This window comes from Bemisia tabaci, chromosome 1 (assembly GCF_918797505.1).
Source record: "Bemisia tabaci chromosome 1, PGI_BMITA_v3".
In the NCBI taxonomy this organism is placed as follows: Eukaryota; Metazoa; Arthropoda; class Insecta; order Hemiptera; family Aleyrodidae; genus Bemisia; species Bemisia tabaci.
Genome location: NC_092793.1, coordinates 85,412,545 through 85,437,647, shown reverse-complemented (window position 1 = coordinate 85,437,647; position 25,103 = coordinate 85,412,545). Strand labels below are relative to the sequence as shown.

Genomic DNA, 25,103 nt, shown 5'->3' with positions numbered 1-25,103 from the left:
TTTTAAAGCCACGACGCTAGGGGTAATGCTGTTAAATTCTGCTTGTCTGCAGGATTCCAGGTACCTCATGAGGAGATTTTTTACGACTATGCCTCAATTTATTTGATGAACTGGGAACGCATCATTTGCCATATTTTTCTGGCTACTTCAAGTAAAGAGAAAGTAAATTTGAAGTGAACCTCAGGGACTTTTTCATTTCCTGAAGTTTATCATTACATTTACAGGGAATACTGCCTCTTTGAAAACCTTAACCACACGAAAAACCATTGGAAAAAACGTTGGCAATGGGAAAAGAGTGCAGTACACGATTCTAACACGATTTTGAGAGTCTAGGTCCGTTTTCGTTGAATTCAGTTGATCAAACGTTGCAGTTCACGATTATTTTTGCGTTATAAACTTCTTTTTATCTTCTTGTTCATGTTCATCATCATCTTCTTCGTCTTCTCCTTATTATTCTCATTCCTCTGCTCCCTCTTTTCTTCCATTGTGTTCCATTCTATTCCGAGGAATTGCACTGCTTCTTCCGTATTTAAATACTTAACGCTCTTGAAAGCTGTCGAGACTCTTGAAGTAAACTGTGGATATTTAACGTCCATTTCCACAGGTCATTAGGTGTCAAGATTTTTTCAACTTCTGATTGTAATATTTTGTCTTCATTTACACTTACTCCTCACCCAAAAAATCATTCAGGTAAGAAGAGGACCAATTGCTTTCTGTTATACTTGGTATTTTGAAACCTCACGTTCAACTTCTTCTTGTAAAGACTTCATTGCCCGACAGGGGGTGCACTTAGCTCGTAAGATTCGCTTGGCAACGTTTATGTCGATGCTTCAACCATGGATATGAAATGTAACTGAGCTGGTGAGTCAAAAATTGCCTTATCAGTGTGGTAGCAACTAGAATCGTTGGAAAGTTTGTTAGGAGCTTGAGAGCTTATTATTTGAATTTTGCTTACAACTGTACCAATCAGCTTCCTCATGCAACTGTGTCATTGCACTGTAGCACTATTTTTCGAAATTCAGAAGTTTGCCATCATGTCCGTTATTACCATACAATTCCTAAAAAGTTCTAATATACCTATGTCGGCAATATTTGTGCAGAGTTTTCACATCCAATTTTCATCTCGGCAACATTTGGTCCATTCATCTTGACCGATTGTGACAGCCCATCTAATTGATACTTTAGTTGTCTCTTCGCAATTTTTACATCTTCCTTTTCTGCACTAAATCTTTCGGGTTGAGAAGAACTTCTCTCAGGTGCACCAGCTTGAGTAACCACTCTTGAATTCTGTCGTCTGCATTTCCCTCTTCCTTAGTAAAATGTAACTCTTGTCACCTTAGTATCACCGCCAGTCAGCTAAGTTTTGCGTGGGCTCCTTGAATTTCCAAATGAACACATGATCGCAACAACTAAAATTTTACATTCTATCTTGCCATTCCGCATATTGACTCTAGTATTATTTATTTTATTTTATTATTTTATTACTGCTCACTTTCCTTCAACCTTGATCTTATAACTCATACACTTCATACGTCTCAGATTATAACCTCATTAACATTTTCTGCTCACTTAAGTCACGCTTTTCCTTCTCACTCAGATTTATACTATTTCTTCTCACTCAGGTTATGCTTTATCTTCTCACGTACGTCTTCTACTCTTAAATTGGCGTTAAGCCCTGTACAGCAAACGCTTGTGCATATCTTACACAGACAGAGAGGAAAAGCTCTAATTATTTGGTTAAAAGCCATCACCATCAAAAACTCACTGCATCCATTTTTGAGACGGAGAGCAAAAACTCACTGCATCTTTAACCTCTCTATTTTTTAAGTAGGGCTCGCTTTTTGAAATTACTCGAATGTACCATAGTGCAGCACACCGATCAACCAATGCTATTCAGCGGGTTGTCCAAATATTTTTTTCCTGGGACTCGTTTTTTTGTCTTTGAACCGTTATACTGTCAAGCCCTGATGGTCTTTTACCAAAAAACCGAATGAACTGCTAATTGGAAACCCTTGAGAACATTTTCCTGTCAAAACTGTATTATTTCAACTGACAGAAACCTCACATAAGCTTTTCTACGCTTGGAGGACTCAACTTTAGAAGCTTCTTTCCCGCCAAAACTTTTTAGCCAATGAGCATCTTGCGCCGTAAATGCAATCTTTGATGAGCCTCACGACTCATTATACATGTACTAACTGTGGCCCCTGCAGAAATCCACTTAGGTAAACCACTGCAGTTATCTTCCGATATTGCTTTGGGTGTCCGGTTTCAAGCAAGCCAATAAGAGATGGTGAGGCAAGAGTCGCCTTGCTGCCGTCGAACCTTATCTTTCACGCCTGATTAAACATTCACCGTGTCGCCAGGATCCACCAAATTTTCCCAAAAATTGTTTTCTGTCTATTCAGCGAGTTAGTCCAGGCATATTAGATCAAAAATCGGCGATTAGAAAAAAAAATTTATATATGAGGTTTTATGTGCCCAAGTTGTTCATTGGGGTGTCAGGGACTCCCAGCAAAAAGTCCCCAAGAATCCCCTGTACGCTCGACCCCCCGCCCCCCCAAAACCCCCAAAAAATCGACCTTTCCTCGGTTTTTCGTAAATATCTCTATAAGAATTGGTTTTAGCGAAAAATGAGTTATTTAGTGAATGAAAGTTCATAAAATTTCCAATAAAAATGACTTCTATGAATTTTTTTGTAAAACGACTTTGAACCCCTCAAAATGGCCGCCGAAAAAACGGGCATTTACGGAAATTTCAGTTTTCTCCCGAAAATGCCCATTTTTCTTTGAAACGGCTACTCTTACGTAAAAGTTAATGGCGGATTCTAAAAGAGCGTTGAATTTCACATCAGAAATGATTAACATCGATCATTTCAGACTCACGGTCGATCAACGGAAATATGATATATCGAAACTCTTCCACCCGGGCCTAACAAATCATGTGCTGGCTAGTTACTCATTTAAGTTTACGGTTCTGCTGGAGCAAGGAAGTGTTCAATTATCACGTAATGCATCTGAAGAGGGAGGAGAGTCGGGATTCTTCCATCCAGAAAACACAAAGTGTGCATTGAGAGTTGGGGGGGGGGCTGAAAAGTAGAAATAGAGCATTACCTACTTTATAATTGAATGATCCCTATTTTTCACTTCGATTTGTCTCTAGTAACGCAATAAAACACATTTTTAAATGTTCACTTTTTCACTTCGATACCTCCAGCTTCCACGGTCGATCAACGGAAATATGATATATCGAAGCTCTTCCGCCCGGGCGTAACAAATCAAATGCTGGGTAGTTAAACGTTTGCGGCCGGGGTTCTAATGACACTAAAATCATACTTTTTTCACTCGGGGGTCATTTGTATTAGCCTTTTACTCCCTCTTAAGGCCATCATCAGAGGGAAGGGAGTCGTCTTTGTGGCTTAAGTGCGTAATTGCTTACAAATTTTTCTCTCTTCTTTTCCATCTTTTCTTCTTGTTTATCTTCTTCTCCTTCCCCTTCCGCCTCATTGCCGATCAATTCTGGTGTTGCCCTCGCGTCATCCATATTGGCTTCTTCTTCTTCCCACTCGTCTGTATTAAGCACAAGCGAGTTATCACACGAGATGCCGTTGCAATGCAAGCAAACGTTTGAACATTTCAGGCCTCTTTATCTACAACCGCACGATTTTCTGCAACCCTTAAGGTGAATCCAGGCTCAGAACTTTGCGATTTGGCCACCACGTCGCGCTGCTCAGAATAGCCGTATATATTTGCCAAAATAATAAAAACCGTAATACTTATTCAAGATTGGGGATCCAGGGGATATAGCAACATTCAGTAGAAGAGAAGCAGAGTACAGAGAAGAATTCAGTAGCAGAGGAACATTCAGTAAAAAAATCTTCTCAAAATTCCTAAAAATAAAGTCGTAACTACGGCGGAAAGTAATGCCCATTGCGGCAATGGGAGAGAGAGAGACAGAACATGAGGGAGTCGGTTGTGCGCTCGGCCGCCGCCTCTGAGCTGAAAGTTTCAGCCGTACTTTCTCTGCGCTTGTAATTCTAATTGCCAATATTTTTGGCTCAAAAAATCGAGCAAAAAATAATCTATATCTTGTGGATCTGCTTTTTGTAATTTGAGGAATATTATTTCAGTAATCGTAGAAGGAAAGTGAAATTCTCAGTGGTGACTGGTAGCGCTATCTCTAATCTTGAATTATCCCTAATCGAAGCCTGGATTCACCTTAACACAGCCACAGAAAATAGCGTCCAAAACTTGTTTAGGTGCAGGCCCTATAGTGGCTCGTACAGGAGTAAGCTGCGGATCCAATTTCCACCCCCAATTTAAAGGCGAGAGTGCATTACCGAGCAACGTTTGAATTTGAAGGAATGCTCTAAAACAGTGCAATTTGGCGGCATCTTCTGTCAGCGGTAGAATTTCGAGACTACTTTTTTTAGCCGTGACTACACCTTTTTTAAACCTGATGAAACGATGTTCGTTCAAACTTTCGATATTTTTATTGGCATGATAAAGTCCGATATATATTAATCGGACGCTGCATATTAATAATATGATAATAAATATGCAGATATATAATACGCTTGGAATAAGAATGACACAGCCACAACGCGGATCGAGGGTGGAAGTCCGTGCAACTGCTTGAGATCAGTTCTCGAACTAATCACAAATCGCAAAACATATGAAGGAGCCCCACTGGATAAATTCGATGGGGGGGGGGGGCAACGAGAGGCAAGAGGGGAATTTTTATGAAACCGAAGCCCCTAAACGAGCTACATAAGCCCCCCAAGTTCTAGATAAGAAGGGCTCGTCCAGCGTTGCTAGGTTTAATGCCCCTCCACTCCATGGGCCATATATTTCAGCATTCATCATTTTTCTGTCATTTGGCAGCTACGATTCCTCCAAAATGCGAAAATGCGTAGACAAAACAAAAAACGTGGCCTCATCTTTTCACATCGACTTCTTCGCGGGCTGGGGCCATGCTTATCGTTCCTGTATGCTAAACCGTTGCGCGGCTAAGCGGAGGAAGGGTAATGGGTGCCCCCAGCCTCCCCCCCCAAAAAAAAACTACTCCCTTCCCTCTGATGATGGCCTTAAGAGGGAGTAAAAGGCTAATACAAATGACCCCCGAGTGAAAAAAGTATGATTTTAGTGTCATTAGAACCCCGGCCGCAAACGTTTAACTACCCAGCATTTGATTTGTTACGCCCGGGCGGAAGAGCTTCGATATATCATATTTCCGTTGATCGACCGTGGAAGCTGGAGGTATCGAAGTGAAAAAGTGAACATTTAAAAATGTGTTTTATTGCGTTACTAGAGACAAATCGAAGTGAAAAATAGGGATCATTCAATTATAAAGTAGGTAATGCTCTATTTTTACTTTTCAGCCCCCCCCCCCCCCCCCAACTCTCAATGCACACTTTGTGTTTTCTGGATGGAAGAATCCCGACTCTCCTCCCTCTTCAGATGCATTACGTGATAATTGAACGCTTCCTTGCTCCAGCAGAACCGTAAACTTAAATGAGTAACTAACCAGCACATGATTTGTTAGGCCCGGGTGGAAGAGTTTCGATATATCATATTTCCGTTGATCGACCGTGAGTCTGAAATGATCGATGTTAATCATTTCTGATGTGAAATTCAACGCTCTTTTAGAATCCGCCATTAACTTTTACGTAAGAGTAGCCGTTTCAAAGAAAAATGGGCATTTTCGGGAGAAAACTGAAATTTCCGTAAATGCCCGTTTTTTCGGCGGCCATTTTGAGGGGTTCAAAGTCGTTTTACAAAAAAATTCATAGAAGTCATTTTTATTGGAAATTTTATGAACTTTCATTCACTAAATAACTCATTTTTCGCTAAAACCAATTCTTATAGAGATATTTACGAAAAACCGAGGAAAGGTCGATTTTTTGGGGGTTTTGGGGGGGCGGGGGGTCGAGCGTACAGGGGATTCCTTGGGACTTTTTGCTGGGAGTCCCTGACACCCCAATGAACAACTTGGGCACATAAAACCTTATATATAAATTTTTTTTTCTATTTTTCCTATAATGCCTGGACTACGTGCCAAATAACTGAAATGTTGGACAAATACCTACTATTTTCACGTCTTCGCTATTTGTATCAATTGGTACTTTTTGCTACATTTGAGAGAAAATATTGATTCATGAACGTTGAATGTAAATTAATTTTAAAGATTCGGTCCAATTATCTTGATTTTAAGCTGATATGTGGCATTTACGCACGACCGCGATTTGGGCGAACTACCGAGCATCGAAATCACATTAAGTTAATATCTTTGGATTTTGAACTGTAACTTCTCTCCTGTTCGCCCGGTTTTTACAAATGAGGTCTCCTTTTATTTTTATTTTGACGGAGAGTAAAGAAAACACTTAGTCCAGGCATTATAGGAAAAATAGAAAAAAAAATTTATGTATAAGGTTTTATGTGCCCAAGTTGTTCATTGGGGTGTCAGGGACTCCCAGCAAAAAGTCCCCAAGAATCCCCTGTACGCTCGACCCCCCCCCCCCCAAAACCCCCAAAAAATCGACCTTTCCTCGGTTTTTCGTAAATATCTCTATAAGAATTGGTTTTAGCGAAAAATGATTTATTTAGTGAATGAAAGTTCATAAAATTTTCAATAAAAATGATTTCTATGAATTTTTTTGTAAAACGACTTGGAACCCCTCAAAATGGCCGCCGAAAAAACGGGCATTTACGGAAACTTCAGTTTTTTCCCGAAAATGCCCATTTTTCTTTGAAACGGCTGCTCTTACGTAAAAGTTAACGGCGGATTCTGAAAGAGCGTTGAATTTCACATCAGAAATGATTAACATCGATCATTTTAGACTCATGGTCGATCAACGGAAATACGATATATCGATGCTCTTCCGCCCGGGCGTAACATATCAAGTGCTGGGTAGTTACTCATTTAAGTTTACGGTTCTGCTGGAGCAAAGAAGCGTTCAATTATCACGTAATGCATCTGAAAAGGGAGGGGAGTCGGGATTCTTCCATCCAGAAAACAGAAATTGTTCATTTGAGAGTTGGGGGGGGGGGGGCGAGGGGGTCTGAAAAGTAGAAATAGAGCATTGCTTTTTAATTGAATGATCCCTATTTTTCACTTCGATTTGTCTCTAGTAAAGCAAAAAACACATTTTTAAATGTTCACTTTTTCACTTCGATACCTACAGCTCCAGTACAGGTGGTTGTAAGCGGGGGGGGGGGGGGGGGGGCTCAGATTTTTTGAGTGATTATCTTTATAAGTGTAAGGTGTTCAGGTACTACTTTGAGCTTGAATAGAGTCAATTATAAAACCGTGCTAAAGAACAAATGATCAGTATATTAATCACAAATAATATTTTCGAGATGTTTCACTTAATAATCATTGTAAAGCAGTAAATTCTAATTAATTACAATTACTCATTCGAGAGGAAGTGGAAATGGAGCTTTTTTCAATAGCTGAACTAATCAGTAAATAAACAATCTCAAATACCGGAGGAAACCAAACTGGATCGCAATAACTTTTTATATATTTAACAGCATACACAGAACAGCAGGGAGAAATCACTGGGCAACTAAAAACTATACAGTGTTGTAAAGTTTTTACATTCTCTGCCCAATAACTTTTATGAAGGAATGTCAATGTCCAGCTGTAAAACTTAGAGAAAAGTCTTAGAATAATCGTCGTCTTTTTGGGTTAAGTGCGTAATTGCTTACAACTTTTTCTCTCTTCTCGTCCATCTCTTCTTCTTGTTTATCTTCTTCTCCTTCTTCTCCCGCCTCATTGCCGTTAATATTGGTGTTGCCCTCGCGTCATCCATGTTGGCTTCTTCTTCTTCCCACTCGTCTGTATTAAGCACAAGCGAGTTATCACACGAGATGCCGTTGCAATGCAAGCAAACGTTTGAACATTTCAGGCCTGTTTATCTACAACCGCACGATTTTCTGCAACCCTTAACAAAGCCACAGAAAATTGCGTCCAAAACTTGTTTAGGTGCAGGCCCTAAAGTGGTTCGTACAGGGGTAAGTTGTGGATCCAATTTCCACCCCCAATTTAAAGGCGAGAGTGCATTACCGAGCAACGTTTGAATTTGAAGGAATGCTCTAAAACAGTGCAATTTGGCGGCCTCTTCTGTCAGCGGTAGAATTTCGAGACTACTTTTTTTAGCCGTGACTGCACCTTTTTTAAACCCGATGAAACGATGTTCGTTCAAACTTTCGATATTTTTATTTGCATGATAAAGTCCGATATATATTAATCGGACGCTGCATATTAATAATATGATAATAAATATGCAGATATATAATATGCTTGGAATAAGAATGACACAGCCACAACGCGGATCGAGGGTGGAAGTCCGTGCAACTGCTTGAGATCAGTTCTCGAACTAATCGCAAATCGCAAAACATATGAAGGAGCCCCACTGGATAAATTCGATGGGGGGGGGCAACGAGAGGCGAGAGGGGAATTTTTATGAAACCGAAGCCCCTAAACGAGCTACATAAGCCCTCCGAGTTCTAGATAAGAAGGGCTCGTCCAGCGTTGCTAGGTATAATGCCCCTCCACTCCTTGGGCCATGTATTTCAGCATTCATCATTTTTCTGTCATTTGGCAGCTACGATTCCTTCGAAATGCGAAAATGCGTAGACAAAACAAAAAACGTGGCCTCATCTTTTCACATCGACTTCTTCGCGGGCTGGGACCATGCTTATCGTTCCTGTATGTTAAACCGTTGCGCGGCTAAGCGGAGGAAGGGTAATGGGTGCCCCCAGCCCCCCCCCCCCCCCCCCCCTACAATCACTACTCCCTTCCCTCCGATGATGGCCTTAAGAGGGAGTAAAAGGCTAATACAAATGACCCCCGAGTGAAAAAAGTATGATTTTAGTGTCATTAGAACCCCGGCCGCAAATGTTTAACTACCCAGCACTTGATTTGTTACGCCTGGGCGGAAGAGCTTCGATATATCATATTTCCGTTGATCGACCGTGAGTCTAAAATGATCGATGTTAATCATTTCTGATGTGAAATTCAACGCTCTTTCAGAATCCGCCATTAACTTTTATGTAAGAGCAGCCGTTTCAAAGAAAAATGGGCATTTTCGGGAAAAAACTGAAGTTTCCGTAAATGCCCGTTTTTTCGGCGGCCATTTTGAGGGGTTCAAAGTCGTTTTACAAAAAAATTCATAGAAGTCATTTTTATTGGAAATTTTATGAACTTTTATTCACTAAATAACTCATTTTTCGCTAAAACCAATTCTTATGGAGATATTTACGAAAAACCGAGGAAAGGTCGATTTTTTGGGGGTTTTGGGGGGGCGGGGGGTCGAGCGTACAGGGGATTCCTTGGGACTTTTTGCTGGGAGTCCCTGACACCCCAATGAACAACTTGGGCACATAAAACCTTATATATAAATTTTTTTTTCTAATCGCCGATTTTTGATCTAATATGCCTGGACTAACGCTTTTCCAACATATTCATGTTGGATTTTTCTTTTTTTTTTCTTTTTTTTTTTTTTTTTTTTTTTGAGGAAGAAGAGAGAAGATTAAAAGAATTAAAAGAGCTACAGTAATAAAGCAGAAACTATCTCTTTGAATTTACTTGCAGCTCCTCTAGCTGCTCACTGCACTGGTAACAGAAATCATGCAACCTGGGAAAGAGGCAACGGACGTCACCTGGACACTGGACAATCAAAGGTTTCGGGCCAGCCTTAAAAATCTTGGCGGAAATCTGTTCACTAATATGGCCCTTTACCTGTTTTAAAAGATTGAGACTCTTAATTTAATTTTTATGTGGATTTTTTTGTGTGGAATACTATCATAGATGAAAAGCACTTTTTTTTGTCTTACTGCCTCTAGATTGCTGATTTTGGGCTCTCAAATGTATTTTCCGAATCTCGTCTGTTAACAACATTCTGTGGTAGCCCTCTGTACGCTTCGCCTGAAATTGTCAAAGGCATCCCATATCATGGGCCCAAGGTAGATTGTTGGTAAGTGAACGGCTTTTTTTAATTTTTCTGGAGGCTAAGATGCAGTAAAAGGGGTGAAGGGGGCCTCAGGGTGTGTCAAAACGAAATGGAAGATTGAAATGTTAGGGCTCCCAGGCAGCAATTGATGTCACTCAGCGAAAAAACATTTTTTTCAAAACTTTGGTAAAGGGGTGTATGCAAAATCGGCAAAATTTCCCCCCTCATGGATTTTGAAAAATTTTTAATATCTCATTCCTCATTATAGGATACGCCTTTTCCCAAAATTTCAAGGCCTGAAATGAATTTCTTTCTGCGGAGCAGCATTGCCGGGTCAAAAACCATTGAGTTCCATATCTTTCGAACAAAAAAAGATATTAAGATGCGGTTTGCGTTAAAATTCTACAAAAATTGCGTTCTTTTGAAATGTGTATGCAGTTAATTTGATTGTTTCGGTAATTTAAGATTGCAATGGTGCCTTTTTTCACACTTTCCTAGGGGCCCATATTTTTTCAACCCTATTACATCGGCAAATGTTAGATTCTCGATTCAAACTAAAAGCTGTTCCTCCTATTTGTCGTAAATTTTGATATATTATACCTCCCAGGGAAACGATTGGTCAGATATCAAAGATAGACAGAAAAGATATGAGCCATCAAAGTTTACATTACACGCGTGCTGACTGGAATCTGGGCGCTCAGAGTCGTCTACACACACCCTCCCTTGTCACCAACAAGCGTTAAAAGGACATTCTCATGTATTTTTTTGTGTAATTTTCATTTCTGGCCTTTACAAAGGCCTCCGATGAATTTCTAGGGGCTCTGCGGTCCATTGTTGCCATTATTCACCCATTTTTACGGTTTTTTCAATTTTACTCACTTAAAACTTAATTTAAACTAAAAACTGTGCACTATTTTGGAGGGGATGTAAAAAAATGAATAAAAGTACAAGTGTAAATTTTTCCTACGTTGCCAAGTTTTTGAGAAAATCATTCCAAAGAGCCAAAAATGGCAACAATTTTATATATCGCCATGCTTAAAAGGTTCAAGAAAATGGGGCACAACTTTCATATTGACGCTTGTAACAGCTCTTACCCATACATGCAACAGATAAAAAAAGTTTAGTTGTACCTGGACTCCCACTATGTGAAAACTGACCGAGGTGTCACATTTTGCAGCCTTTTTATATTTAAAGTAGCCCTTTTGGATGTCATTCAACCTTTAGTGAAACTCCTTTCGTGTGCACCATTTGTATTTTTTTCTGTACGTTTCATTTTTGGGCATATAAATGCCTTCCGATTAATTATGAGGGGCCTTAGGGACCATTGTCACCATTTTTGGCTAGTTTTTACGAGGTTTTTCAATTTTACTTGTGTCAAACTCAATTTAACCTAAAAGCTGGGTACATTTTTGGGAATAATGTAAAAAATTACATTGATAATGTTCTTTGTATTTTTTCTTATGTTGCCAAATTTTCGAGAAAAATCTTCCTAAAGTGTGAAAAATTGGATTAATTATCACGAAAGTGAGGCCTATCGTAATTTTGCATGGTACATATGTTATTTGTCGTTAAACAAAACTTAAAATTCCCATTTTCCACATGAGAGTAATCATTCACTTCCTAAAACCTTCGACGTAGTAATTAATCCTATTTTTGGCTCTTTGGAACGATTATCTCAAAAACTTGGCAACATAGGAAAAATTCACACTTGTACTATTATTAATTTTTTTACATCTTCTCCCAAATCGTATACAGTTTTCAGTTTAAATTAAGTTTTTAGTGAGTAAAATTGAAAAAACTGTAAATATGGGTGAATAATGGCAACAATGGACCGCAAAGCCCCTAGAAATTCATCAGAGGCCTTTTTAAAGGCCAGAAATGAAAATTACGCAATAAAGTACATGAGAATGTCCTTTTAACGCTTGTCGGTGACAAGGAAGGGTCGGTGTTTAAACGACTCTGAGCGCCCAGATTCCAGACGGCGCTCGTAAAACGTAAACTTTGATAGCTCATATCTCGCGTACTAATCGTTTCCCTGGGAGGTAAAATATATCAAAATGCACGGAAAAGTACGACAAATAGAAGTAATAGCTTTTAGTTTGAATCGAGAATCCAACTTTTGACGATGCAATAGGGTTGAAAAAATATGGGCCCCTAAGAAAGTGTGAAAAATGGCACCATTGCAATCTTAAATTACCGAAACAATCAAATTGACTGCATTCATATTTCAAAAGAACGCAATTTTTGTAGAATTTTAGCTCAAATTGCTCCTCAATATCTTTTTTTGTTCAACAGATATGGAACTCAACGGTTTTCAACTTGGCAACGCTGCTTTGCGGAAAGAAATTCATTTCAGGCCTTGAAATTTTGGGAAAAGTCGTATCCTACAATGAGGAATGACGTATTGAAAATTTGTCAAAAGCCATGAGGGGAGAAATTTTGCCGATTTTGCGTACACCCCTTTAATCCATTTTAAATAGTGCCATTTTTTTTATCATATTTTGATTCTTTCTTTTGGTCTAGATCTAGATTTCGTACGAAATGTCTAATTTTCGCTGAAATCTTGCGTTCATGTGGAAAATACCCAATAACCGCAGTTGTAGAGGGTAAAATTTCGCTGTAGAAAAATATCATTGAAAACAATAAAAATCCGATTAAACTGTAAAAACTTATCGTAGGTCTTTATCTTTATCTATCTTTAACTTTATCGTTAGTATTTTTGTTTTGGTCCTCAGGATTTCTGAGGCCTTACAAAGTTTTGCTATACAAAGTTCATTTCTTACCAAAAAGAGTCAGAAAAGGGTATATATGAACTATGGACAAGTGCTAAGGATGCAAAAGCCATCAGAACCTCCCTAGTCTTAAAAAAGGTCCCAATTTTTTGCACATTCTTAAAGAAAGTATACACCTCCAAAAGCAGGATATTGAAATGGATAGGGAAAAATATGGTTAGACTTGGAACCAATTGCGTAACTGACTTTTCCTGTATAAAACGTCATCCGTAGGTACTCCTGAAAAACACACCAAAAGTGTACCTCCGTCTGGCTCCAGATCACCCCTCTTAATGCCTAAAATTAAAAATGGAGGTCATAATAGAAGCGTCTGGGATTTCGGTATCTTAAAATGTTCAAATAGTGTCTTGTGAGGAACCATTTCCTATGTAATTTTGGTCGTAGAGTTGATATACGAAGCTAAAAAAGCTCCTTAGCCCCCCAGTCAAAGGGGGTGCCTCTAATTAAAGATGGCAATTTCGACAAATTCGAAAAGCATGTGGGTGCATTTTTTAAAGTTTTATGTGATAAGGCAAGTGAGGCGTATCAATCCCTTTGTCAATTTGGTCGTAAATTTCGTATATGAAATCGTAAAAGCCCCCCTGGTCAAAGGGAGTGCTCCAAGTCTAAGATGAAGGCCAAATTTGAGAAGCAGAAGGCAAGCTTCCTCACGTTTTCAGTGGAAAAAAGTCAAGTGAACCCTTTTTTAAGTTTGTCTCTTTTTAATTTGAGTAACAGGGGTTTGAAATCCTTAGGTACACTTTTGGTTTGATTTTCTATTTTCATCACTATATTTCTAAGCATTAGAGAATCCTGGCGTTCATTCTGTCTAGTAAGGTTTGCTTTTTCTTGTCTTGGTGTTCAGATCATCATTTTAGGAAAGTTTCATTTATGAACGGCCTCTAATCACTCCTGGTCTCTTGAAAAATATCTTCGGATTAATTTTCAAACCTTTTCCCTCGATTTTGTCCTGATTCTTGATCTTCTTTTGTTCCGTAGGTCACTGGGTGTTTTGTTGTACATTTTAGTCTACAAAGCTATGCCATTTGACGGTTCTAATTTTAAAAGGCTCGTTAGACAGATTTCCCAAGGAGATTATTTTGAGCCAAAAAACCCATCACGTAAGTTCCCTCAACAAATTAACTGTTAAGGTGTGCATGTTTATTAACATCCTAAAATTGGATTTATAATTTGATAGCAAAATCTTGGTGTATTCCTCATAATTAGTTTATGGGCCGATTTTATTTTATGGGAGAATCTGTGTAATCTTGTGTCATTTTGTCAATATTTGTTTTTCAGCAACTTGCTTTTTGTTTCCTCTCTCTATGCGACGGCAGGAAGCTGGGAACAATTCGTCAGACTCTTGTAGGATTGCCATAGTCAGGGAATACCGGGAAAACGGGAAATGTTAGGGAATTTTTAAAAGTCAGGGAAAACCTGGAAATGTCAGGAAAAACCTCAAAAGTGTCAGGGAAAAATTGTTAATTTACCTTTATTCGCTTTCTAGAATGGATTTGACGTCTAGAACAACAAATATTGCCTGGAAGCTATTTCAAATTTTGTCGTTTTGGTCACATGGCACATCCTCAATTTTCAGTGAATTTTACTCAAATGTGTCAGTGAAATCAGAGAAATGTCAGGGAATTATATTTTCTAAATTTTCTGGCAACCCTACTCTTAGCTGGTTTCAGGCTAATTTTTTTTATGGTAAAAGTTAATAATGTAACCGTAGAACCGGGGTTCTTTTCTAACTTGCCAATTGGACAAAATGCATTCACCATCACATGAGACTCTTCGGAGACAATATTTTAACTTTGTTATATCCTCAATTTTGATAAAATGACGATCATTAGTGCATGCCTTTAAGTAGACTCTTGCTAGGTGAGTTGGAGGACGTGTAACCATGTTTCACGTAATTCTGGTGACGCTCTGCTTCTCGCCTCCGTTGTGTCCAGTAGGTACCATTTATCCTGCTTTTTTGGTTTACATCTGTACAGTGAATCTTAACAAACAAGGCGTAGCTCAGTATAATTGGATTCATGTATTATTACTTGCTAGAAGCATGTTTGTCGGTTGGAAAATCGAGTGGCACACTTATTCAGTGTAATTCTTGTGACGTCTCTTTAAATGCATAATTTCATTTTATTATCAGAATATCCTTAATTTCTAATAGATCCGCGTGGTATGATAACATAACCTCTCTTACTTTGCTCTTGGTGCCATTTACATTTGCACCATGTGGCAACCCTACCGGACGCGAATAAAAGGTGGAATGAAGTGGAATTCTTCGAAGTTTAAGTATATTGATGATGTCTGTGGTTATATGCAATATTATTTTAAAATGTATCTGATATCGAATACACAAAGACAAAACTGGAGTTAAGTTTTATATACGAGGGGAATTCTTAAGGTAAGTTATTATTTGTCATATCTTCTAAACTAATAAAGATAATTTAAATCTGCAAAAAGCGTTTGAATTTTCATACTTTCAGCTTTTTAAAAATTTTCAGTTTTTTAAATTTTGTCTTCTGGGTGTCGAGTAACATCAATTTTCCCACACCTGTTTCCTGCCACTGCGTATCCAAAATATACATGCGCTGGGGAGTTTGCAGTTGTCTTTTGGGATGCCCAAAGAGTGTTGCTCATTGATTTCTTAGAAAGAGCCACAACTGTTGATGCTGACAAATAATGTGATGTCGTGAAAAGACTTAAATTCGCAATCAAAAGAAAACGCCCTAGCCTTTTGTCTCGTCAAGTGTTGCTGTTTCATGACAACACTAGGCCTCATACAGCTCATATGACCAACCAGTTGTTGACCTCCGTTAAATTGGACCTTTTCCCCATCCCCCTTATTCTTCAGATCTCGCCCCAAGTGGTTTACCCCTTATTATTGAACTGAAGAAGGGTTTTGGTGGAAAAATACGACGATGAGGTTAAAGAAGCTGTACAAAAGTGGTTGCAAAAACAGGATCGACAGTTTAGCGCGGATGGAATAACGCTGGTGTTACGGTATGAAAAATGTGTTCAACAATATGGGGATTAGTAAAGTAAAAGTAAGGTAAGGTCTTCTCACACATGAAACTGATCAATTTTAAACAAAATATTGCTTTTTGACAATTTGCAGGATGAAGCCGCACGCTACTGTCCTGCGAACTCCCTAGTGCGCGTAAATTTTGAACACGCGGTGGCGAGAGGCGGGTGTGGGAAAACTGATGTTATTCGGCATCCAGAGGACTGAATTAAAAAAACTGAAACTTTTTAGAAAGCTGAAAGGATAACAACTCAAACTTTTTCACGGATTTAAATTATCATCATCAGTGTAGAAGATATGACAAATATTAACCTACTTTACGAATACCCCTCGTATTTTATATGATTGTAAAGTAACAAAAATACACTTCAGAATGTAAGGGCAAGGGACTACCACTTTCATATTTCAGTGTGTTACTCTTTAGTATATCCGTTACAACATTCTTCAAGGATTTCATGGTAGTCGCTTGTTCTCACACCTGAGCAACCAGTTTTACAAATGAAGAAGAGCTGTTTTTAGAAAATGGCAAAACTTTAGCACTCTGCACAGGTTGATCAGTCAAAAACCTTTGAAAAATACTTTGCATGAAGACATATTCTCACAGGGTAAGTGATAAAAGAGTTGATATGGGCATACATGACATTATATTATAAGCTATTTTAATTTCCACCCGAGGTTGGGGCCAAAAAAGGCCCTAAATGCAACACATCCTTCGAATTTATTAATGAAAATTGTTTGAATGTATAAAAAGAAATTAATCATCAATATACTTAAACTTCGAAGAATTCCACTTCATTCCACCTTTTATTCGCGTCCGGTAGGGTTGCCACATGGTGCAATAAATGTGAATATTTTACATGGGTTTGAACTGAAAAAAGTGCTGGAAAAGCAACTTTTCCGGCAACAGTAGAGTCTGAGAGGGACTGGAGGATGCCTTCCTGGGAAAACCCATGATTTAGCCGGAAATGTCATTAAAAAAAATGGCTCCTAGCATGCAAATGTATTCCATGGAAAGCTATTTTAAAATAATACATTTTAATAATAATAGAACCGAGAGGATTCTTATAAAGATTTTCATGAAGAGCAACCCTTCCTGTAAAAAATACACGTTTTGCGATCTATGTAAGTAAAAATTGAAGGAGTAACAGCGATTTGAAAAAAATGTGACAACTGCTGTTTTTACTGAAAACGTTTTTTATGCATGAAACAAAGTCTTCAAGAGGGTTAAGGCTGTTGAAACGATTGAAATTAACTGAAATTAAGTCAATGCTAAGTTATTTAATACAATTGAACAAAAAACTAGACCGTTTGTAACTTCTAGAACAAAAATAAGGAAAAAATTATAAAATCAGTTAAAAAATCAACAATTCAAAAGACGATCCCGATACGTATAATTTGAGTGTCAGCTGTAGCCCATGGCCGGTGCGTAGGCAGTTATCGCAAGTGGAGTCGAATCTCTACCATGTCCTGCCGCGCCGGCGGTGGAGAACAGTGGATTCTCACATCCACTGTTTTTAAAAATAACATGGTTTTCAGTTCATATCTCGCCGAAAAATTGTCCTGGAAGTCTGAAACTTTGCACAGGCATTCTTGAGTGTTCCAGAATTCGAAAAAAGCGTTTGCCCTAAAAATGGCGGATGTCAGCGACCGCTGTTGTTACATATAAGTCCTCATATGCAATGAAACTATAAGAAAACAACACAAGTGGGCTCCTAGCGATTCGGAACTTGAACTTTACATGTTGAGCAGTTTTTAGATCCCTATGCCACCAACATTCTTTTTAGGAAGTAAAGATGAAACTTGGCTACTTCAGCGAGTCAAATTGCGGAGAGAGATCCACGGTTGTCACTTTCTTCCACCCGATGGGACTGACATCCCAGTCAAATGTGTTTTTGAAGAAATGATCAATCCCCATCATTGCTTCATCTTCATATATTTATTAATGTGCAAATGACGGCACACTGCCGGCAAATGACGGCAACAAGGTTCTGTGACAAAATCAATTTTGTCTTGAGAGTCTCCAAAATGTACAGGGTGTTTCAGACCACCCGTACCAGGCCTTTTTCTCGGTTGTTTTAGGTCGTACGAAGTCGGGGACCGCGGGGTCAATTAGGGAATTCACCCCAAAGAATCCGAATTTCGTGGTCCCGAAACCACCCCATATCCCCTTGGGGAGTAAATTGGGGGTCACGATGCTAAAAGTCACGGTTCCCGACCGAATTGCGGATTAATCGCGTCAGAATTGAAAAGCACGAAAAATTTCACGTAGATTGACCCGTAAAAATCCATAATCGGCCCATCCAAGGCCCAAAAATGATCCCCTAAAGAGGGGGACAGTACCCCCCTCCATAATTTCTCTTTGGTCTCAAAATTGACGTAGATTCTCCAGAAAAAGATGGTTTCCTAGGTAATCTACCCTGAGAAATCCAAATTTCATGGTCTCAAAGCTCCTCTATCTCCCCTTGGGGGGTGAACGGGGGGCCCAATTTTAAAAATCGGGGCTCCTTTCCGAATCGCAAATTGATTGCATCCAAATTGAGGAGCAGAACACATTTACATCTTAAGTGACCCCCAAGAGTTCTAATTGACCCCCCTGAACGGCAGAAAGTAACCCCCTGAGGAGGGGGTCTTCGCTCCCTCCAAAAATTTCTCAAGATTCCTCTTGGGTCGCAAAATTGACGTCGATTCCCCAGAAAAAGACGGTTTTCCAGGTAATCGACCCCGAGGACTCTAAAATTCACGGTCCCTAAGCTCCGCTACCCGTCCTTTTGGGAAGAAACTGTCTTTTTCTGGAGAATCGACGTCAATTTTGCGACCAAAGAGGAATCTTGAGAAATTTTTGGAGGGAGCGAAGACCCCCTCCTCAGGAGGTTACTTTCTGCCGTTCAGGGGGGTCAATTAGAACTCTTGGGGGTCACTTAAGATGTAAATGTGTTCTGCTCCTCAATTTGGATGCAATCAATTTGCGATTCGGAAAGGAGCCCCGATTTTTAAAGTAGGGCCCCCCGTTCACCACCCAAGGGGAGATAGAGGAGCTTTGAGACCATGAAATTTGGATTTCTCGGGGTCGATTCCCTATTTAACCGCGCGGTCCCTGACTTCGTACAACCTAAAACAACCGAGAAAAAGGCCTGGCACGGGTGGTCTGAAACACCCTGTATATACATCATAATGATCAAATGTCCAACTACTACCTGAACAAATGACTGAGGGTCCAGGGGGCGCAGCCCCTCGGCTAGCCGAAACAGAGGCGCGAAGCGCGTCCAGAACTACTAGTAAATAAGTGAAGCTGCTAGCAAGAAATACCTGGATCTACAAAAGTCGTCGTGCATACTACCATGGTGTTGGCAGGCGGGCCTCTTAATCGAGCAGTGTGCCTTCCTTAAAGTGTATTGATTGAATTGTAAGTAATGCGCAATAACTGAGCCGAAGCGCGGAGACTAATTATGTCACTTTTCATACTGCAGAGGCTGTTGCTGCAACGTTTAGCTGCGGAGGCTGTTGCTGCTACGTTCAGTGTGCGATTTATCTCAAGTAGATTATAGTAATTCTGACGGCGCGTTCATATGGCTTGCGGAGCTGCCCATCAAGCCGCCTGACATGCAGCTTGACGAGCCCTTTGGTATAGGTGTTCTACTATGATGATAAAGAGCGCTTCGGTGGAGGGCTCATCGAGCAGCCCGCAGCGACCCGTCAAGCTGCACGTCGGGTGGCCTGACGAGCAGCCAAGCCTAAATGCGTTTCTTTGAACAGAAAGTTTGAATTTGTGCATCGGAAAACGTTATTACCTAGGTTAGGAGTTACTTTTTGTACTTTTCATTACACAAATCATGCTTTGCCTGAAATTTTGACGTAAAAAATTTATCTTTATGCTTGAGTTCACACCTTGTGTAAGTGTCCGTTATTTGTCTCCATTACAATTCATTCCTTGAATATTTTCATGCTGAAATTAGAAGTTAATACACTTTCTAATAGTTATCCTCTGAAAATAAACATCCCAACTTAAGAACGTCTTTGCATAAATTGATTCAATTGTACGCTGTGTCAGGCAAGGTCGACAGACCTAGGTCCGTCCGTTAGTATGATGTTTTTTGGAATTGTTCGATCTAGCGACGGATTCCCCATTTGCAATTTCACTCAAAACATTTCCCCGATTTGCGTTAGCGCTGCCCCGTAGCATAGTTCCTCCCCAATCTCCCAGATCTTCCCGCTCTGCATAAGACCAATGTATTCGGATCGGATGAACAGGAGAGTGGGACAAGCAAATCGGGGGAATCAGTCGGCAACGCGGACAGCCCTCACCCCCTATTTGCAGAGATCATCACTCTCAACCTTTCTAACGGTCTGACCTATCGACCTTGGTAACAGGGACGAGTTCTATAGGACGCCGTTCTGTTGTGAGCAGGTGACTGCAGCGCATTCTTGCATAGGATCCTTATAAACTCAGAGTATCCTTCCCCGCGAACCTCGACTCATCCATCGCCCGCTGAAATATAACACATAGGAGGCTGCATTCTTGAAAAATTAGTATATTTTTGGCGTTTTCCGACCCCTTGCGACAGGTGAGGGCCCGCTCCCGAGTCTTGAAGGGTGCAAAATTAGATTTTTGGCAGATGCACGTAATCCTACGGATTTTTGTGAATTTCAACAACTGATCATAACAGTAAGTTGCGAGGATCCTACGCAAGATCGCAGCACTAGTCGGTAACTGTTCACAGATTTTTACATTGGCTCCTACAGGAGTCTAGGGTCCTATAGCACTAGTCCCTGGCTGTTAATGGAATTCAACCGTAATGTATCTTCCTTTTTAGGTCATTATTCAGTTAATCTAAATTAAAAGTTGGAAAATTATTTTAGTACAAAAATTTACATAGAAAACCACCGAGTCAGACAGAATATCATAATGAAAATGCTTTAGGATTTTCTCTCTACCTGTTATGATATTGCAAAGCACAGTGAAAAAAGGAAACAACAAGATACATGAGCAGAACACTAATGATGAATTTTTACTGTTTTTTAACTTTACTGTTTCAGCTGCCTCTCCGCTAATCAGGAGTATGTTGAATGTAAATCCAGACCATCGAGCTGATATATTATCAATATGTTCTCATTGGTGGGTGGATCAAACTTACTCTGAATCATGTTTAGACATTGCTGAAGATCTTGCGAATCAAACTCCAGTGCGTTTGGATCTTCTCTTGTCCTTAGTCCCATCCGTTAGCAGTGAAAAACTTGTCATCGGAGATATTCAGGTCTTTTAATTCATCTTAGTTTTATGCCTCTAAAAAAATTACTGAAACAAGTAGAAACGAAACATGCTTGCTCTCTGTTATTATGCTTCCAAGTGAAGTATCAGCATCAAACAAATTTAAAGCAATGGGGATCTCAGAAGTATGACATAATTTTCAGCTCTAAACTTCCAAAACTCAACATGTTGACTGCCATGCAGGGGTCTAGAGGGTTTCCAAGAAAGTACAAAGATTCTCCAAATACTTACCAGTCTCATCTCCTGGCTCGTGAAGAGGCTAATGGTTTTTTTTCACCTGCACTGTTTTGTCTAGATGCTGAGGTGTTTTGTCTGATTTTCGTTCCGTAATCTGTATTCCTGAGGTGGGTTTTGCCAGCGCTCATTTCTTACTGGCATTGACACTTAGTCGGAAATAACGCTGGCCAAACTGGCTGCAGGAACATCACCATAGCATCTCTCATTCAATGAAATTGGAACTCTACAACTCCAAGTCTCAAGCTTTGACACAAGATAATGCAACTTGTGCCGGAAGACCAAAACGTTCTTCATTGGGTGATTCATCAAAACAATCAAAACAAAGATGTAAAAATAATTCAGCGTGCAAGGCTCATTCAAGTGGTTTGATCTACTGCCAAAGCTATTGGCGCGAGTACAACGGTACCTGCATTGCACAATGAAAATGAAATCCACTATGGACATACAAACGGTCCTGAAACGGCTTTGTGGACTGTCTGCGAAAGAAATTCAATTTAAGCATCTACTCAGACGAAAATTACGCATTGAGGATCACAAATTCTGAGCGCCAAGGGGGTTACGTAGCATGTGAGGGGCTGGGCCGCACTATGGGTCATGGGCGGAAAGTTTATAAACAAACTGTTAGTTGTATAATAGGTCAGATGCCAAAACGATTTTTGCAAATCCTCAGATCCTGACAAATGCCTGATTGTTCAGTGGGTCGGAAGAAAAAAATGGTCCAACCGTATTTCAATATGGATTTAATTTGAAAATTGTTAGTCAGTAAATATGCTACACCATAACTACTACTAAATTGATGCTTCCACTTTGAAACATATATATAGTATCCCTGCTATGAATGTGCGACTCGCTCAAAATTGACCAAAACAATCAAACCCACCCATGTAAACTATGAACGCTCATGATGTGTGCGTCTGGACGTAGAGCACCATCTTAACAATATTCTGCAATATACTTTCATTATTCTTCTGTTTTTCTCATTTTTCTTAGGTAGATCCGCAGTCTTCTGAGAAACCTGTGAGATCTCAGAGCCTGGACAGTATTGCTCCTTCAAGAGGTCATCCATCAATAGCTCCAATCAGTGTAGCACCCAGAGGTAATGTTTTATCTTCGATTCTTTGCTCTCTTGATTCTTATATTCACTAATCGTGAAAGATCAATTCTATTAAATTTACATGTTACAGTTAAAGCTCTCTGAGTTGGATGCTTTGGAAGTTGTTATTTTCTTGAAGCTGGAAGCTTGCATCTTGCTTTTTTGTTTTTTATCAGAATAATGCAACATTGTTTCTATTTACACTTTTGCTACTTTTGGATTTACAGCCCTCTTTGGATACTTTCTCTATCCCAACCAGGGACTTCACTGTTATATCTTGTACCCAATGAGATTTGACTCGGAGATGCCTTGTTTGCAAATAAAAGAAAAAAAAAAAAAATCAGAACGGAAACAACAACAGCAACAGAATTTGTTGAAAATGGAGATGCTGAGTTCAACAGAATACTGTAGATCATCTCGGCTAGTAAAAAAGTAAATCAAAATTACATGTAAAATGCTCTGCTTAAGCTCTCTTATTTACTAAAAAATAAATTCCTAGCAAAATAGATATCATTAATCTAATCTTTGTGTTTCTAAATTTGTTATTTGCTAGTTCATAGTGTGCCCATGTAACAAGAAATCCTGATATCAGTAAAATTAAAGTATTTAGTAATGAGATATGTATAAATCTCATTGGAATAACTTTGTGGGGAGGTCAAACTGATCCTATTCTTATATCTGGTCTTAATCTATCCCCTGGCTGCTAAGCGGCTTAATCCCCAGAGGGCGCTTCGCGCTCTCTTAGGCCCGCGTCAGCAAAAGAATGAAAAAAAAAATTTAAAGATTTTCATACCGGACTCTCATTTTTATCCAATATTTCTCTGGCCGGGAGCGATTAGACCAATAAAGGGCTGGACACACGTTCAAAGTGACGCTTCAAAGTGGTGGTTGTTTTGTCAAGTGTTGCCATCGATCACCGCATTGATGCGCAGCACTTCACTAAACAGCCACCACTCTGAAGCTTCACTTTGAACGTGTGTCCAGCCCTTAAGAATCAATTGAAAAAATCGGCATTTATTTCAAACTTCACGCCAAGACTGAAAGGAAACGGTAGGAGCGTTTCGTCGCTTTTTGATGGTCTGTAGAAAAGGAGCATACCTTCGATTCTTTTACCCTACTAATAGACCGAGATTCCACATTTCCCGCTCAGTTCAATTTTCCACTTAATTTGAAATTCCCGCCATTTTTCATTGGCGGGAAATTCAAATTTTACCCCCCTTCCTAAGCGTTCTGGTCTATCCTTACATAAAAAAACCTGGGTTCTATTTCCAAAATCCGATTAAAGCGGGCTCATTTAGGGGCTATTATCTGTCGATAATCCAAAAAATCATGGAAATTGGCCCAGTAGAACGCTCAAACGAACTATGACAAAGAACATAAATTTACATTATTTAAATGGAAAAATTCGCAACTTTACCACGTAATATGTAAAAAAACCTGGATCATAATTTGAAAATCTGAATAAAGCGGGCTCATCTAGAGACAATTGCCTGTCGATAGCCTTAAAAATCATGAAAATCGGCCCGGTAGAACGCCGGAACTAAGCGTTACCATTTACGCAAAATTAGGAGGTCTCGGAGCTTATAGTATAAGAAGGAGAAGATAACTTTAAAAGAATGAAACAACAGTTTTTTTTTTTTTTTTGGCTTGTATAAAATCAATTTTCCATTACATGCCTCATTCTTTCACAAGCGTCGATCAAATGTACTCAAAGACAAAATTTGTTGTGCGATTTTTTGAAACTTTCATATCACTGAATATAATGACTTTCCCTAGTAGTCCAGGGGCCACGAAGTGACCTTTGCTTGCTACCTGAAACTTCAGGGTATCCTCTTGGGTCCCTACGACACCTTTTTCCAGCAATCATAAAGTCCGTATTCCAGGGAAACATATTCATAATGGCCCCCATGTTAAAATTCGAAAGGTACTGAGTTGCTCTCAAAAATCCACGATGTACTCCTTACTTTCATACTTAACATCCTAAGAACAATGGTATGATAATGACGTTCATGTAATCGAGATGGTCATTATCAAAATTTAAGTTATGTTTTTGAAATAATCTCTGAGTGGTCAAGTTGAAGAAAATTTAGAAAATAAAACTAGAAAAAGAAAAAGCTAGAAACCAAGAATAGAATTGCAGAATAATATAAGCTAATAAAAATATTATGAAAACTCGATCAATTTACACGCTTGTTTAACTTTTTCAGACGATGAATTGAAAAATCTGACTTAAAAGCAGCTTCTACAGTCCAAGGGCCTCGAGGTGGTTTTTGCGTGATACCTGAAACTTCGGGGTATCCTCCAGGGTCCCTAGGACACCTTCTTCCAGCAATCATAAATTCCGTATCCCAGGTCAACATGTTCAAAATGGCCTCCATGAGGTGCTCTCAAAAATCCGCGATTTACTCAAAAATTTTCACAGATACTCAAAATATCAAAGGATCATAAAGCTTCTACGCAAAATTTTACATAGGGTGTCACCAAGTTTGGACCTCTGAGCCCCCTAATTTTTTAGAAAAAAGTTACTTTTTCCCCAAAGTTTCGGAAATTTAAAAAATTTTGACAAACTTGCGTGATCATTGCTATAACTCTCTGGACTTTAGTGCTTTAACTGAGTGCCAAAAAACTTCCTCATACCTTCTACTTACATGATCCGTCAAGTTTAAACCTGCAAAGCCCTGCTACTCCTGTAAATTTAGCGACAAATTTCATTTTTTGCAATTTCCAGTCTAGTGACATTTTCACGAACACTT

General features: G+C 39.4%; 1 protein-coding gene across 1 annotated transcript in view; it reads left to right on the top strand.

Moving 5' to 3' along the window:
- Nuak (Nuak family kinase 1) overlaps positions 1 to 25,103 on the top strand; it is a 161,196-nt gene that overhangs the window by 40,392 nt on the left and 95,701 nt on the right. Inside the window, 4 exon segments of the mRNA XM_019045871.2 lie at positions 9,846 to 9,976; positions 13,723 to 13,844; positions 20,789 to 21,006; positions 22,248 to 22,353. Of these exon segments, the coding sequence (XP_018901416.2) occupies positions 9,846 to 9,976; positions 13,723 to 13,844; positions 20,789 to 21,006; positions 22,248 to 22,353 (577 nt within the window).